Source organism: Colobus angolensis, unplaced genomic scaffold, assembly GCF_000951035.1.
Source record: "Colobus angolensis palliatus isolate OR3802 unplaced genomic scaffold, Cang.pa_1.0 Scaffold151, whole genome shotgun sequence".
In the NCBI taxonomy this organism is placed as follows: domain Eukaryota; kingdom Metazoa; phylum Chordata; class Mammalia; order Primates; family Cercopithecidae; genus Colobus; species Colobus angolensis.
This window is the reverse complement of record NW_012114611.1, coordinates 3350964-3363434: the sequence shown is the minus strand read 5'-3', so window position 1 is coordinate 3363434 and position 12471 is coordinate 3350964. Positions and strand designations below refer to the sequence as shown.

General features: G+C 50.0%; 1 protein-coding gene across 3 annotated transcripts in view; it reads right to left on the bottom strand.

Annotated features, from left to right (window-relative positions):
- Window positions 1-6810: 6810 nt before the first annotated feature.
- Window positions 6811-12471, bottom strand: part of VDR (vitamin D (1,25- dihydroxyvitamin D3) receptor) — a 63126-nt gene continuing 57465 nt past the window's right edge. For 2 of the 3 annotated variants that reach the window (XM_011936271.1, XM_011936272.1), the window contains 3 exons: window positions 10832-10983; window positions 10515-10631; window positions 6821-9181 (listed from right to left, as the gene is read on the bottom strand). In XM_011936271.1, the coding sequence (XP_011791661.1) occupies window positions 8922-9181; window positions 10515-10631; window positions 10832-10983 (529 nt within the window). In that variant the 3' untranslated portion in view covers window positions 6821-8921. Of the gene's footprint in view, window positions 9182-10514; window positions 10632-10831; window positions 10984-12471 lie in introns of all 3 variants that reach the window. The other variant, XM_011936270.1, reaches the window with a different exon arrangement.

The following is a 12471-nucleotide window of genomic DNA, read 5'->3' as shown; positions in this document are numbered from 1 at the left end:
GGAGGCTGAGACCAGAGGATTGCTTGAGCCCAGGAGTTTGAGGCTGCAGTGCACTATGATCATGCACTCTGGCCTAGGCCACAGAGAGACCATCTCTCTCTCTCTTTCTCTCTCTCTCTCTCACACACACACGCGCGCGTGCACACACACACGATCAGCCAAGTACAGAATGAGGGGGATGTGGCAACACTTTAGGGAGAGGAGTTAGTATGAAGTTTCTGAAGCCACATGGAATTAACTTCACAGGTTCTGAAGTTCAAATGAAGGTGTTTAAATTTGCATAAGTCTGTTTGCATTTCATTTTCTAGCAGGGACATTATTAGCCTTTTTGACTCTCATTTTCTCACAAGTGTACAGTGGAGTTTTCCGGAGGCTTCTTGACACATGATATCATAACCGGTTGAATGCAGAAGCCAATATGAGAATCTGGCTGCCTTCTATTAAATCAGACATTAAAGAGATTTGCAAAACTGTGAAACAATACTGTCTTGCCATTAAATTAGTTTTACTTTGGAAAGTGGTTATTTTAAAGAAAAAAATGTGTGTGTGTTTTTTTTTTTTTTTTTTTGAGACGGAGTCTCGCTCTGTCGCCCAGGCTGGAGTGCAGTGTCCAGATCTCAGCTCACTGCAAGCTCCGCCTCCCGGGTTTACGCCATTCTCCTGCCTCAGCCTCCCGAGCAGCTGGGACTACAGGCGCCCGCCACTTCGCCCGGCTAGTTTTTTGTATTTTTTTTAGTAGAGACGGGGTTTCACCGTGTTAGCCAGGATGGTCTCGATCTCCTGACCTCGTGATCCGCCCGTCTCGGCCTCCCAAAGTGCTGGGATTACAGGCTTGAGCCACCGCGCCCGGCCTAAAATGTGTTATTTATCCTAACTTTTAATAGATTCATTATTGCCACATTTAAAGAATACACTTTAAAAGTTTCTGTTTTAATTTCTAATGGTACATATTGATGGATCTAACCCACATACACAAAAGTTCTTTGGGGTCCTTATTTTTAAGAGAGTAAAAGGACGCCAGGACCAAAATGCTTGAGAAACTGGTCTAGAGGCAGGCCACAGAGGTGCACGTTCAGAGAACAGCACATACCCGGACACGGTGGTGGGTTGAGTTTCAATGTCTGGAACAAAGACAAATGACACTGAAGAGATGGTGGTGGGGTTTATACCTCATCAGAAAAGCAGGGTTCCAACAAACACGGGGATAAATGAATCGATCAAACCCGATTCTTGAAACTTGTCTTGATTCCCTTTTCTCTGGGCATAAGCCAACCCTTGCCAAAGAATACTGACATTAATTATAGGTCAGTAAATACGCATGTGGTGAAGTCCAGGTGTTGGTGATTGTTGAAGGAGTGACATTGACAAAGAAAGAACATGACTGAAAGAAGCTGGGGACAGTAGTCACTAGAGTTCCATGTATTTCAGATTTATATTCCTACCTTCCCACCTCTTTCCCACACTTTTCTCCTCAAGTAGCATTCGGTTGGGGCCAATTTGGTTTATTAAGTGGCACACCTGCCCCCTGGTGGCCAGGTGGTACAATGACACCTTCTCTCCGTTCCGGTAGATAGCATGGAGCAGGAGTCCCTAGCACCAGAAGCTGAGATCCGGAAGGGCCCCAAAAAATCAGCCTGGAGTAAGTCTAGAGGGCTGGTCAGGGATCGGAGGTCGGAACGTGGGAGCAATGTCACCTCCTTGATAAAAACTTATTTGGCCATCTCAACAACCCAATAGTGATGCTGGCCAACATTTATGATTGATAACTACGTGCCAGGTACTGTTATAAATGCTTTACACAGATTATACCACAACAGCAGAAAATCTATGAGGTAGGTACTATTATTGTTACCATTTTGTGGATGAAGAAACTGAGGCTCAAAAACATTAAGTAACTTGCCCAGGGTCATACAAGCAGCAAATGGCAGAGCCAGGCCTGGGAGACAGCAGTTTACTTGTTAACTGTTACTTGTAACTTGTTAACACCTTGCAGCTTCCCCTTGGCATACCTTGCACTCATCTGTCTGTAGGGCCATCTTCTCCCACTGCACAGTGTCTTTCTTGGGGGCGGCGACTGTCTCGTTCATCGCCGTATCCCCAGCACTGAGCTCGGTGGTGTGTTTGGTTAGAGACATTGGAAGGACTACACAACTTGGCTGGACCTCAGAGGGAATCTGCAGCCTCGCTCACTCTCAGCACGGACTATGCTCAGAGGCCCCGGGCACAAGATCTTGACCCTGGGAGGCCCTTGGCTGAGGCGTGAGAGGGTCAGATACTCTCTGTTGCCTGGGAGGAGAAGCCAGAGAGCAAGTCCCTAACCCCACGTCGCTGGCATGAGGAGAAGTAAGCACCACCAGGTGCCCTCAGTAGGAGAGACTCAGCGCCTCGCTGAATCTCAGTCACAACATGGTGATAGAGAAAGGGTGGAAGGGGTTGTGATTGGGGCTTTGGGGGCGGGGAGGCCAGGCAAGTAGCTCGAAGCTATCCCCGTAGGGCAGTAGCACCACCTAGTGGTGAAACTCAAGATGATTTAGGAAAAATACCAGGCTAATCCATAGCTGAGGGGAGGCTGGGAATCCCCTCCTTTGGAGAGCACACTCTCCTTGGATGGAGCCACAGGAAAGGACCTGGAACTCTTCCAGCGTCTCCCCAAGCCAGAGCAGCTCACTCCAGAAGGGCTCACCAGGTTGTACAAAATGTGAAGAAAACACCCCCCTATGGACACGTCCTATGGGCCCCAGGCTGAAAAGAGCCGCCCAGCTGAGGTCATGTCAATGAAATCACACCCTCTTCAGGGAACGGCCTGCATCTAACGACTACCTGGTGCAGGAATATAGAAGTGACTCCCCCGCTTCATCTTGGGGCCATCCAAAGGGCCATCCCAGCTTCAGAGATCCCCACACGGGTTGATTGAGACCTTCACTGAGACTGCATTGCAACCCAACTTCTCCCACTGCTGATTCTACTTCTTTCCCTTCCACCAGGGCTGATAATCCTGAGACCGCTTGCCAACAAACTCCCTGCACTTCAACCTGCATTTCAGGGTCTACCTCCCTGGAATCCAGCTTGCAACACCATCCCGTATATCATATATGACATGCGTGTGTACAGAGATTCGGAGCAGCTGTCTGGAGCAGTGAGCTCTCAGATTCCCCCTACTAGCCAGGGGCTCCACACCCTGCTGTGCTTCTGGGTCTCGAGGAACACACACTCCCCAGCAGCCTCACGGGCTCCCTGCCCACAATGAGGACTAGTTGCCTATAGGATGTCAGCATGATGAGCCATCTCCTTGGCCATGCTGGAGGTGTCAGACAGCATCCATCCTTCTTGTCATCTACAGAGGCCATGGGGTAGGCAGACTGACCCACACTGCACAAGCAGCCTGCAAGGAGCCTGGTAGAAGCTGGGGAAATTGAAGGGCTCTGGCTACTCCTGGCATGCCCTGTTTGCTTGCTCCAGGGCTAAAGGAATCAATACTTCCTAGCACACCAGTGACTTATTTATACCACATGATGCTTTGAGTCTATCAACCCCATGGTCTGTGCAGTGTTTTTGCTTTATGTCTCTTTTAAGGAGCAGACTCATTCACACTACCCCAGGTGTGGCACAGCCCATTGTAAGGGGAGGATGTTCCCTATAAAGCTTCCATATGATGTCAGGTTAGTGGCCATTCTGCCCAACAGATCAAGAGAAGCACATTAGGCCAGCATCCTCATGGAGTTATTCACAATTTGTACCCGATAAGAACGCATTGTGTAGACCAGTGCTGCCCCATAGACTATTCTGTGATAATGAAAATGTCATGCCTGTAATCCCAGCACTTTGGGAGGCCGAGGCGGGCAGATCACTTGAGGTCAGGAGCTCAAGACCAGCCTGGACAACATGGTGAAACCCCGTCTCTACTAAAAATACAAAAATTAGCCAGGCGTGGTGGCAGCTGCCTGTAATCCTATATACTCTGCCGGCTGAGGCAGGAGAATGGTTTAAATCTGGGAGGCAGAGGTTGCAATGAGCCGAGATTGTGCCACTGCACTCTAGCCTGGGTGACAGAGCAAGACTCTGTCAAAAAAAAAAAAAAAAGAAAGAAAGAAAGAATATGTTGTGTATTCGCACTGTCCGTTACAGTAGCCCTGAGGTTATCAAACACTGGAACTGTGGCTTGTGCGGCTGAGAAGCTAGATGTTTACCTTTATTTCATTTAAATACTCACATGTGGCTAGTGGCTACTTGATTGAACAGTGTAGTCACAGAACCAAAGCTTGGAATGTGAAAACTTAAAATCCCTTGATCCTAATTACGCAATCTTCCTGGGGTATATTCCTCTTGGTTTACCTGGAAAAGTTCATTATAACACAGCCTTGGAAATTTTGTGTTCTTCTAGGTCAGCTATAAAAACGCTACATAAGATCCTCCTAACAGTGTATCAGAACTCCATTCCCCACATTTCTCCAGCCAGAGACACGCCCATTTATGCAGCTGTTGATTTCCTTTCTCTAAGTCCCTTCATGTTTCACAAAATAACCCTCAAGTTCTAACCCCGATTCCCCTAAGTTCATCTCATCCCACTGAAACACATTTTAGCCTTTCGTTTGAAATATTTTCAGATATTTCTGAAAAATTAGAGTGAATCACATCCCCAGGCCAACTTATCCTAAATCAATACATTGGCTGGCATGATTTCCTTATTTTCAGATCACAGTGCTGTGTCCTTGGTTGGTAATTCTTGTGTTTTTTTTTTTTTTTTTTTTTTTTTTTTTTTTTTTTTTTTTTTTTTTTTTTTTTTTTTTTTTTTTTTTTTTTTTGAGACGGAGTCTCGCTCTGTCACCCGGGCTGGAGTGCAGTGGCCGGATCTCAGCTCACTGCAAGCTCCACCTCCCGGGTTTACGCCATTCTCCCGTCTCAACCTCCCGAGTAGCTGGGACTACAGGCACCCACCACCTCGCCCGGCTAGTTTTTTTTTTTTTGTATTTTAGTAGAGACAGGGTTTCACCGTATTAGCCAGGATGGTCTCGATCTCCTGACCTCGTGATCCGCCCGTCTCGGCCTCCCAAAGTGCTGGGATTACAGGCTTGAGCCACCGCGCCCGGCCGGTAATTCTTGTTTACTGTGCTTAGCAACGCTACCCTTCATCATAAATCCCACTTCCTTGGGAAGCAGAGTGGAGTGCATCGGCATAAGTTGGGCCCCTTAGGAGTCCTGTTTCTGCACAGCAGTCATTTGTAATCCTCCAGGTCACTGGCACAGCCGCCATCTCTAATGGCAGACACAGTTTTGCCAATAGCTGCTTGGTTTTCATTTTTGAGGGTCTCACGTAAGTGTCACATATAGACTGCACACTTCCTGGGAGTAGAGCACAGTTTGATCCAGCACCTCTAATTTTCCCAGCTCAGGGCCTGCTTTAGGAATGGGAACCTCTTTTATCTCCTCTCTAGGAGAGAGCTAGCAAGACCATCAGTAACCTGTCAGGTCCCCCAACTCAGTAGGAAGCAGGACAATGTAGCAGTTAATTTGTGGCTTCTAAAGCTAGCTGATGAAGGTTCAAATCCCATCCCTTGCTAGTGTGGCATTGCTCAAGCTATCCCTTCTGTCAAATGGGGGTAATAATGATTCATCTCCCTTAGGGTCCTTATAAGGATAAGGCAAATTGGTTTGCATAAAGCATTTATTTACAGCAGTACTTGCAACAAAGTAAGTGCTATATAAGTATGAGCCATTTTTATTACCATAAGCAAAGCTTTCTATGTTGGTTGACTTGACAAACTGCAGGGCAAGGTTTTTTCTCTTTGGAAATCATTCAGCAGGCACCGTTTACATCCTTTTGCAGCCGTATCTCTAGCTTTCACCAAATCTGCCACACATTCCTGCCTTCTCTGTTGGCCTCACTTCGATTCTCCTACATGCTTCCAGTTAGCCAGCTGGAGGATTTTCCTGTCTCTGGGAATCTTGTGGAAAATCTTGCATTTTGGTGCATACCCTTCTTCAGTTATAATGATATACCTTAAAAGTTTTACATTTACAAATGTCTATTTTCACACTTTCATTCTAAAATAGAATCGATGATGACCTTTTCTCCCAGTTCAGCCCCAGGAAAACTCATTTTTCCCTCTTTTCTTTTCCTCCCATCTCCTAGACTTCCTTTGGAGGAGTGGCCTATTTGGTGGGGCCCAGAGCTGAGTAACTGATACTCCCAGGAGTTCCCTGGAGAAGACAGGGCCAGAGGGAGAGCTGGGAAGGTGGCAACATTACAAAGACAAATGCATGTTATAGATGAGGCAACAGTATTATACAAGGCTGAGGTGGAGAGCCCAGCAGGCCTGGGCCACGTTGTAGTGGGGCAGGGTCTGATTCACAATGAGGCAGAGGTGAGTCTCCTTCCTTCTCCTTCTGATGGGTTGGTGGAGTTACAAGCCATGGAAGGAAGGAAGGGGTCCCAGATCCAGACTTGCTCTGTCTGAAATCCAGGGCTTTCCCCAGGGACTGGGTTAGCCACCTGGGGAATGGGAATGGGGGTCTGAGCTCAAACATGGTGGGGTCTGAGCTGGGGTCTAAGCTCAAACATAGTGTAGTGAACAGGACACCAGACCATGACTCCAAAGTCTGGTCCTGTCTTAGTCCACTTCTTTTTTTTTTTTTTTTTTTTAAGATGGAATTTCCTTCTTGTTGCCCAGAGCTAGAGAGCAATGGCACGATCTTGGCTCACTGCAACCTCCACCTCCTGGGTTCAATTCTCCTGCCTCAGCCTCCCGAGTAGCTGGGATTAAAGGCATGTGCCACCACGCCCAGTTTTTGTGTATGTGTGTGTCTGTGTGTGTGTTTTTAGTAGAGACAGGGTTACTCCATGTTGGCCAGGCTGCTCTTGAACTCACAACCCCAGATGATCCTCCCGCCTCGGCCTCCCAAAGTGCTGGGATTACAGGTGTGAGCCACCCCGCCCGGCCTGTCCTGGCCCGCTTCTAACTAGTTATATATGCTTGGGTGAGTCACGCCCTCCTCTGTCAGTTTTCCTTAATGAGGGGATTGACTCATTTAGCAACTTTCAAGTGTTTTCTCCTACTGAAGAGCAAGCTGGACCAATACGTTCCGCAGTTAAATTCAAACAAGAGTCTCTCCCTAGACCCTTGTAGAATAACAACAATAGCAACAATAATTAATGTACAGAAGTTTCACAATGTAAGTTCTCCCCCCATAAATATCTCCAAATCAGTGGTACCTGCTACCCTGTATATTAGAATATAATACAAATGGAGTCTGAGTCTGAAAACAACTCATATCTAATAAATTTACAGATTAAGAGATACATATGCTATTCTACAGTAAGGAATGTGGCTTTCAGATGTTTTTCCAACTGAAGAATTCTGAGAGACATGGGGCCAGGTGGACACTGAGGCTCTTGCATTGTGAAGTCTGATTCCTCCCTGGGTTTTCAGGGAACAAGGGATACAGGTGGAAGGGCACAGCTTCCGGGAGCTGGGGCGATTACGTTCCCACTGACTTTAACATTTCTGGTGACACAGCAAATGCGGTCGCATTCCCCAAACTCAAGCACTGATCTAAGAAGCCTCCGTGATCCACCTCGAAGAATGCCTTTCTGTACTGGTCCCGCACACCTACAGCTCACTCTCACAAGGACCCCACCCTGGAGTAAACGGACAGACGGTTCCCACCCGCGGGGCTGGGGGGGCTGCAGAAGAGAGCATGCATTTGAAGTTGTATCACTCCGCCCCTGCCTCACTGGCTCCTTTTGACTTTTGGGTGGTGGAGTGAGAATAAGAAGGGACGCTACTCCGCATCATGGAACCCCTAAACGCTGTCTCTGACTAGCCACCCGAGGCTGCCCCGCTCTCCCTTCCCACACTCTGGGGTGCGGGAGCGCTAGCTCTTAGCCCCGTGGGTGAACAGCGGCCTTGGAACCACACCGAGGCGGCAGGGAGATCATGACTCAGCTGCTGGGGTCTGAAAGTTCTTCTCCTCCATCCCACCCTGCCAGGTGGAGAAGATGCGGCTCACTGCCTCTTCAGACTGGAAGTGGGGAGGGGGTGGGGGGAGCAGGCTCTGGGTTACCCTCGGTGACCCGAGGAGGACAGGGAGGGCTGGCTCTCCTGGGCAGGAGGTAAGGCACTGGCAGGGGGAGGACGAGGACGGCAGGTGCTATTCTGCAAACTGGGGACAATTCAGTCCTGCTACCTGGATCTGTGAAAGGAGGGCTTCTACCTCAACCAACCCCTTAGGTCCAGGGTGAGAAACTGGGGGCTTGGTGACAGGGATAGCTATGACCACCATCCGCTATTCTTCTGTGAGGCTGTTTTTGTCTGTTTTCCTCCTTGGGTCTCTCAGCAGGTGGGTTCGTGCCTGGTGCTCCAGTGATGGGAAGAAAACCCACCTCACCACAGCTACTGCCCGTGAGAATATAACCAGGGCAATGGGATGTCGGTGGGCACTGAAGCGGGTGGGGTGGGAGCTGTGGGCTGATTATCATGAGTAAGCAGGAGAGGGAGACCCCACTAGGCTCTGGAATGGGGGGCCTGCAGCAGGGGGAGGTGCAGGTGTCTCTGTCCCTGAGGAATTGATGCATTTCCCCTGCCTATTCCCTCAACACCAGTCAGCAGCCACTTATGCAGTAGTGGGGGCGTCTCTGGGCAAGGCCCTGCCTCCAGCCTCTTCCCTCTGCCCCCACTTGAGTTTCTTTGTCAAACAAACAGCAACTCCTCATGGCTGAGGTCTCAAGGGACCAGGGAAAGGTCTGCAGGAGAGGGGTTAGGTTGAACAGGAGAGAGAATGGGCTGGGTGGACAGGGGAGGTGGCAGAGGAGAGGCTGAACCCCAGACAGGGTGAAGAGGGCTGCTGAGTAGCTGCCAGCCCCGGGCCCGGCACGTGGCCCTGGAGGAGCGGCCCCACCCAGGCACTGCCTCGGGCTGTCCTAGTCAGGAGATCTCATTGCCAAACACTTCGAGCACGAGGGGCGTGAGCTTCATGCTGCTCTCAGGCTGGAAGGAGAGGCAGCGGTACTGCTTGGAGTGCTCCTCATTGAGGCTGCGCAAGTCGGCCAGCTTCTGGATCATCTTGGCATAGAGCAGGTGGCTGCCTGGGGGTGGGTGGCGGCAGCGGATGTAGGTCTGCAACGTGTTGGACAGGCGGTCCTGGATGGCCTCGATCAGCGCGGCATCCTGCACCCCAGGACGATCTGTGGACACGGTGGTAGAGGAGAAGGCACAGGAGCTCTGAGCTGGGCCCCTCACTGCTTAATCCCCCCACCCCCACCCACACACTCAATGGCAGCACCCCCTAGGCTACCCCTCAATGACTGCTGACTGGTGATACCACTGCATGGCCCCAAAGCCCTCCAGTGACTTCTCCTTGTATTTAGGATCCAGTCCCAGGTCCTTCCATGGGCCCACCTGGGCCTGTCTCTGCCTGGCCTTGCTCTCTGTCCATGCTCCGTCCATCCCTCAGCATTCCGATGCGCCGTGCTCTCTGGTCACCAGCCTTCACATCTGTGTTCCCACTGCTTGGAACTCTGTTCTGCTATCTTTGCCAGACTCTTACTGATCCTTTGGGTAACAGCTTAAAAGGTCTTCCTCCAGAAGACTCCTGGCAACACTCTACCTCCGTGGCCCAGACCAGGTCAACTTCCCTCCTTCTACCATTCTGCAGTATCACTTACTTTATTTTTAAAACTCTTGCCATGTTAGGAATTAGTTGTTAAATGCATTTGTTTAATGTTTCCATCTAAGCTTCATGAGAGAGGAGCCTGTGTCCTGTTTGCTGTTGAACCCCAGTACCTAGCATAGTGCCTGGTACCCAATAGGTGCTCAGTAAATTGTTGCTAAGTGGATGAATGAATGAGTGAAGGCTGGCTGGGCAGGTGTAGGGGAGCCCACCTCCATACCTTGAGCCTCCAGTCCAGGAAGGCATCCCTGGGCAGAGGCCACTAGCTTGTCCCCTGAACACAGCACTGGCTGAGGCAGGGCCACCCCTCTTTGAACCTCATCACCAACATCATGTCCCCAAGGTTACAATAACTTCCTCTTCGGCCTTTTCCCCCTCTTCTCACCTCTAACCAGCAGAAGAGGTCAAGGGTCACAGCACACTGCCTCCAAAATCAATCAGGTAAACTGTATAGGCAGAACTATCTCTCAGGCTCCAGGGTTTTGTACCCTGCCCACGAGAAACCTCAAATAACAGGAATGTTGAGCCCAGTTCACCCAAGAGCAGAGCCTGAATATTAGGAACGTGCAGGCCCGTCTGTGGCCCGAGGAACCCTGCTTATCTAGTTTCTCAGAATCCCCCCTACGAATCGCCTGCAAACTCTGTAAGGCAGAGCCAAGGGCAGTGAGGGGCACCTCAGCATCCACACACCACTGGGGCTCTGCAAATCAGCAAAGTGGGCATTTCCTTCTCTGCCTCTCCTTTTGCTACATCTCCCTTCAGGTTGCCCAGCTGGCCCTCAGCAGGTCTTCATCCTTCACGCTCCCTGCTCCCCAGGTCCCCGAGCTCCTCCTGGCCTGGCCCCATACCTGGGGAGACGATGCAGATGGCCATGAGCAGAACATGCTCCTCCTCATGCAAATTCAGCTTCTTCAGTCCCACCTGGAACTTGATGAGGGGCTCAATCAGCTCCAGGTTGTGTCCGGCTGTGAGAGACAATGGCCAGGTACTGTGGGCAGAGCTGAGGAGCCGCCCACCCACCTCCAACCCCATGAGTCGGACCCTCACCCTTCTCTCCCTGTTGGTGCCTAACTCCCTCCCATGTGTCTGATTGAAGCCCAAACCCCAGGAGGGGTGGAGACAGACTCTGGGCGCTGGAAAAGGTGGAGGTGGAGTCCAGGCATACCTTTGGTCACGTCACTGATGCGGTACTTGTAGTCCGGGTTGCCACAGGTCCAGGACATGTCGTCCATGGTGAAGGATTCATTGGAGCGTAACATGATGACCTCAATGGCACTTGACTTCAGCAGCACTATCTGGTCCTCAGAGGTGAGGTCTCTGCAGGGGAGGGAGGGAAGGAGGTCAGGTTACCAGTCAAGGCCTTCCAGACACACAAATCAGTTTAGTGTTTTGACAGGTATACACCTGCTGGGCGCCAACATGTGCCCTGGGTCTTTCATCGAGGAGCTTGCAGCCTGGCTGGAAGGGACAAGAGTGTTCCTTGAGAGAGAACAGTTCAACACTGTGATCATGTGCCAAGGCCGGAAGTGAAGTAGCTCAGTTACTAAGACAAAGAAAACCCAGAGGCCAAGCAGCCAGAGCTGTGAGGCACAGGAAGACAGAGCCCAGGGAAGCTCCCAGCCTTGAGGCATGAATAGGGCGGTCTGCAAAAGGTAGGACCACAGTATCTTCAAAAACACCCAGGTTTTCTCCTCCTCTCCCTCCTCCTGTCCTCCAGTCCTTCTCAGTAGTAAATTCAGCCAGCTCTGTCTCCAGGATGTCTCTCGAGCTGCTGATCTTCTTTCCACTCCTACCAGGAGTGCTCTGGTTCAGAGCTCCAGCGTGTTTACCAATAGCCTCTTATGGGAATCTCAGACTTGTGTCTCTCCAGTCTGTCATTCATCTTTCTTACCACTGCTGCAGGTCAATGTCTTCTTGTGCTCAGAAATCCTCACTGACTCTCAAACACCCTAGGTTCAGGCCCATACTCCCTAACTTGGCTCCAACCTCTCATTCCAACTCCCTTTCCCATGGTAAACTCCACCAACCTTCCATTCTAGCGGCATCATGCCACTCCACATTCAGATGCTGTGTGTTCTCACTGTGCCTTTTTTTTTTTTTTTTTTTTCTTGAGACAGGATCTCACTCTGTTGCTGAGGCTGGAGTACAGTGTTATGATCATAGCATGTTATAGCCTCAAACTCCTGGGCTCAAGTGAGTCTCCCATCTCAGCCTTCCAAATAGCTAAGACTACAAGCCTGCACCACCATGCTCAGCTAATTTTCTTTTGTTATTATTTTTAGAGACAGTGTCCTGTTCTGTCACACAAGCTGGAGTGCAACAGAATGACCATGGCTCACTGCAGCCCCAAACTCCTGGGCTCGAGCAATCCTCCTGCCTCAGCCTCCTAAGTAGCTAGGACTACAGATGCCTACCACCACACCTAGCTAACTTTTAAAATTTTTTTTGTAGAGATGGTGTTTCACTATGTGACCCAGGCTGGTCTCAAACTCCTGGCCTCATGTGATCCTCTCATCTTGACCTCCCAAAGCACTGGGGTTACAGGTGTGAGCCACTGTACCCAGCCATCACCACGCCTTTGAGCATACTACAGCTCCAGCCAGGAATACCTTTCTAATGTTCCATTTTGTTTTTCTGGTCCTGAATCCACTGTGTTTTCCCTTGGAGCCCCGCACCCTCTGACTCTTCAGCACAGTTAGGGCCATGTCGTTGTGACGCACTGAACATTGCTGGTGCTCTTATTTTGCCCTTCTCTTCCAGTTCTGCTCTTTACATGCTTGTTTTCTACTTTTTTTTTTTTTTTTT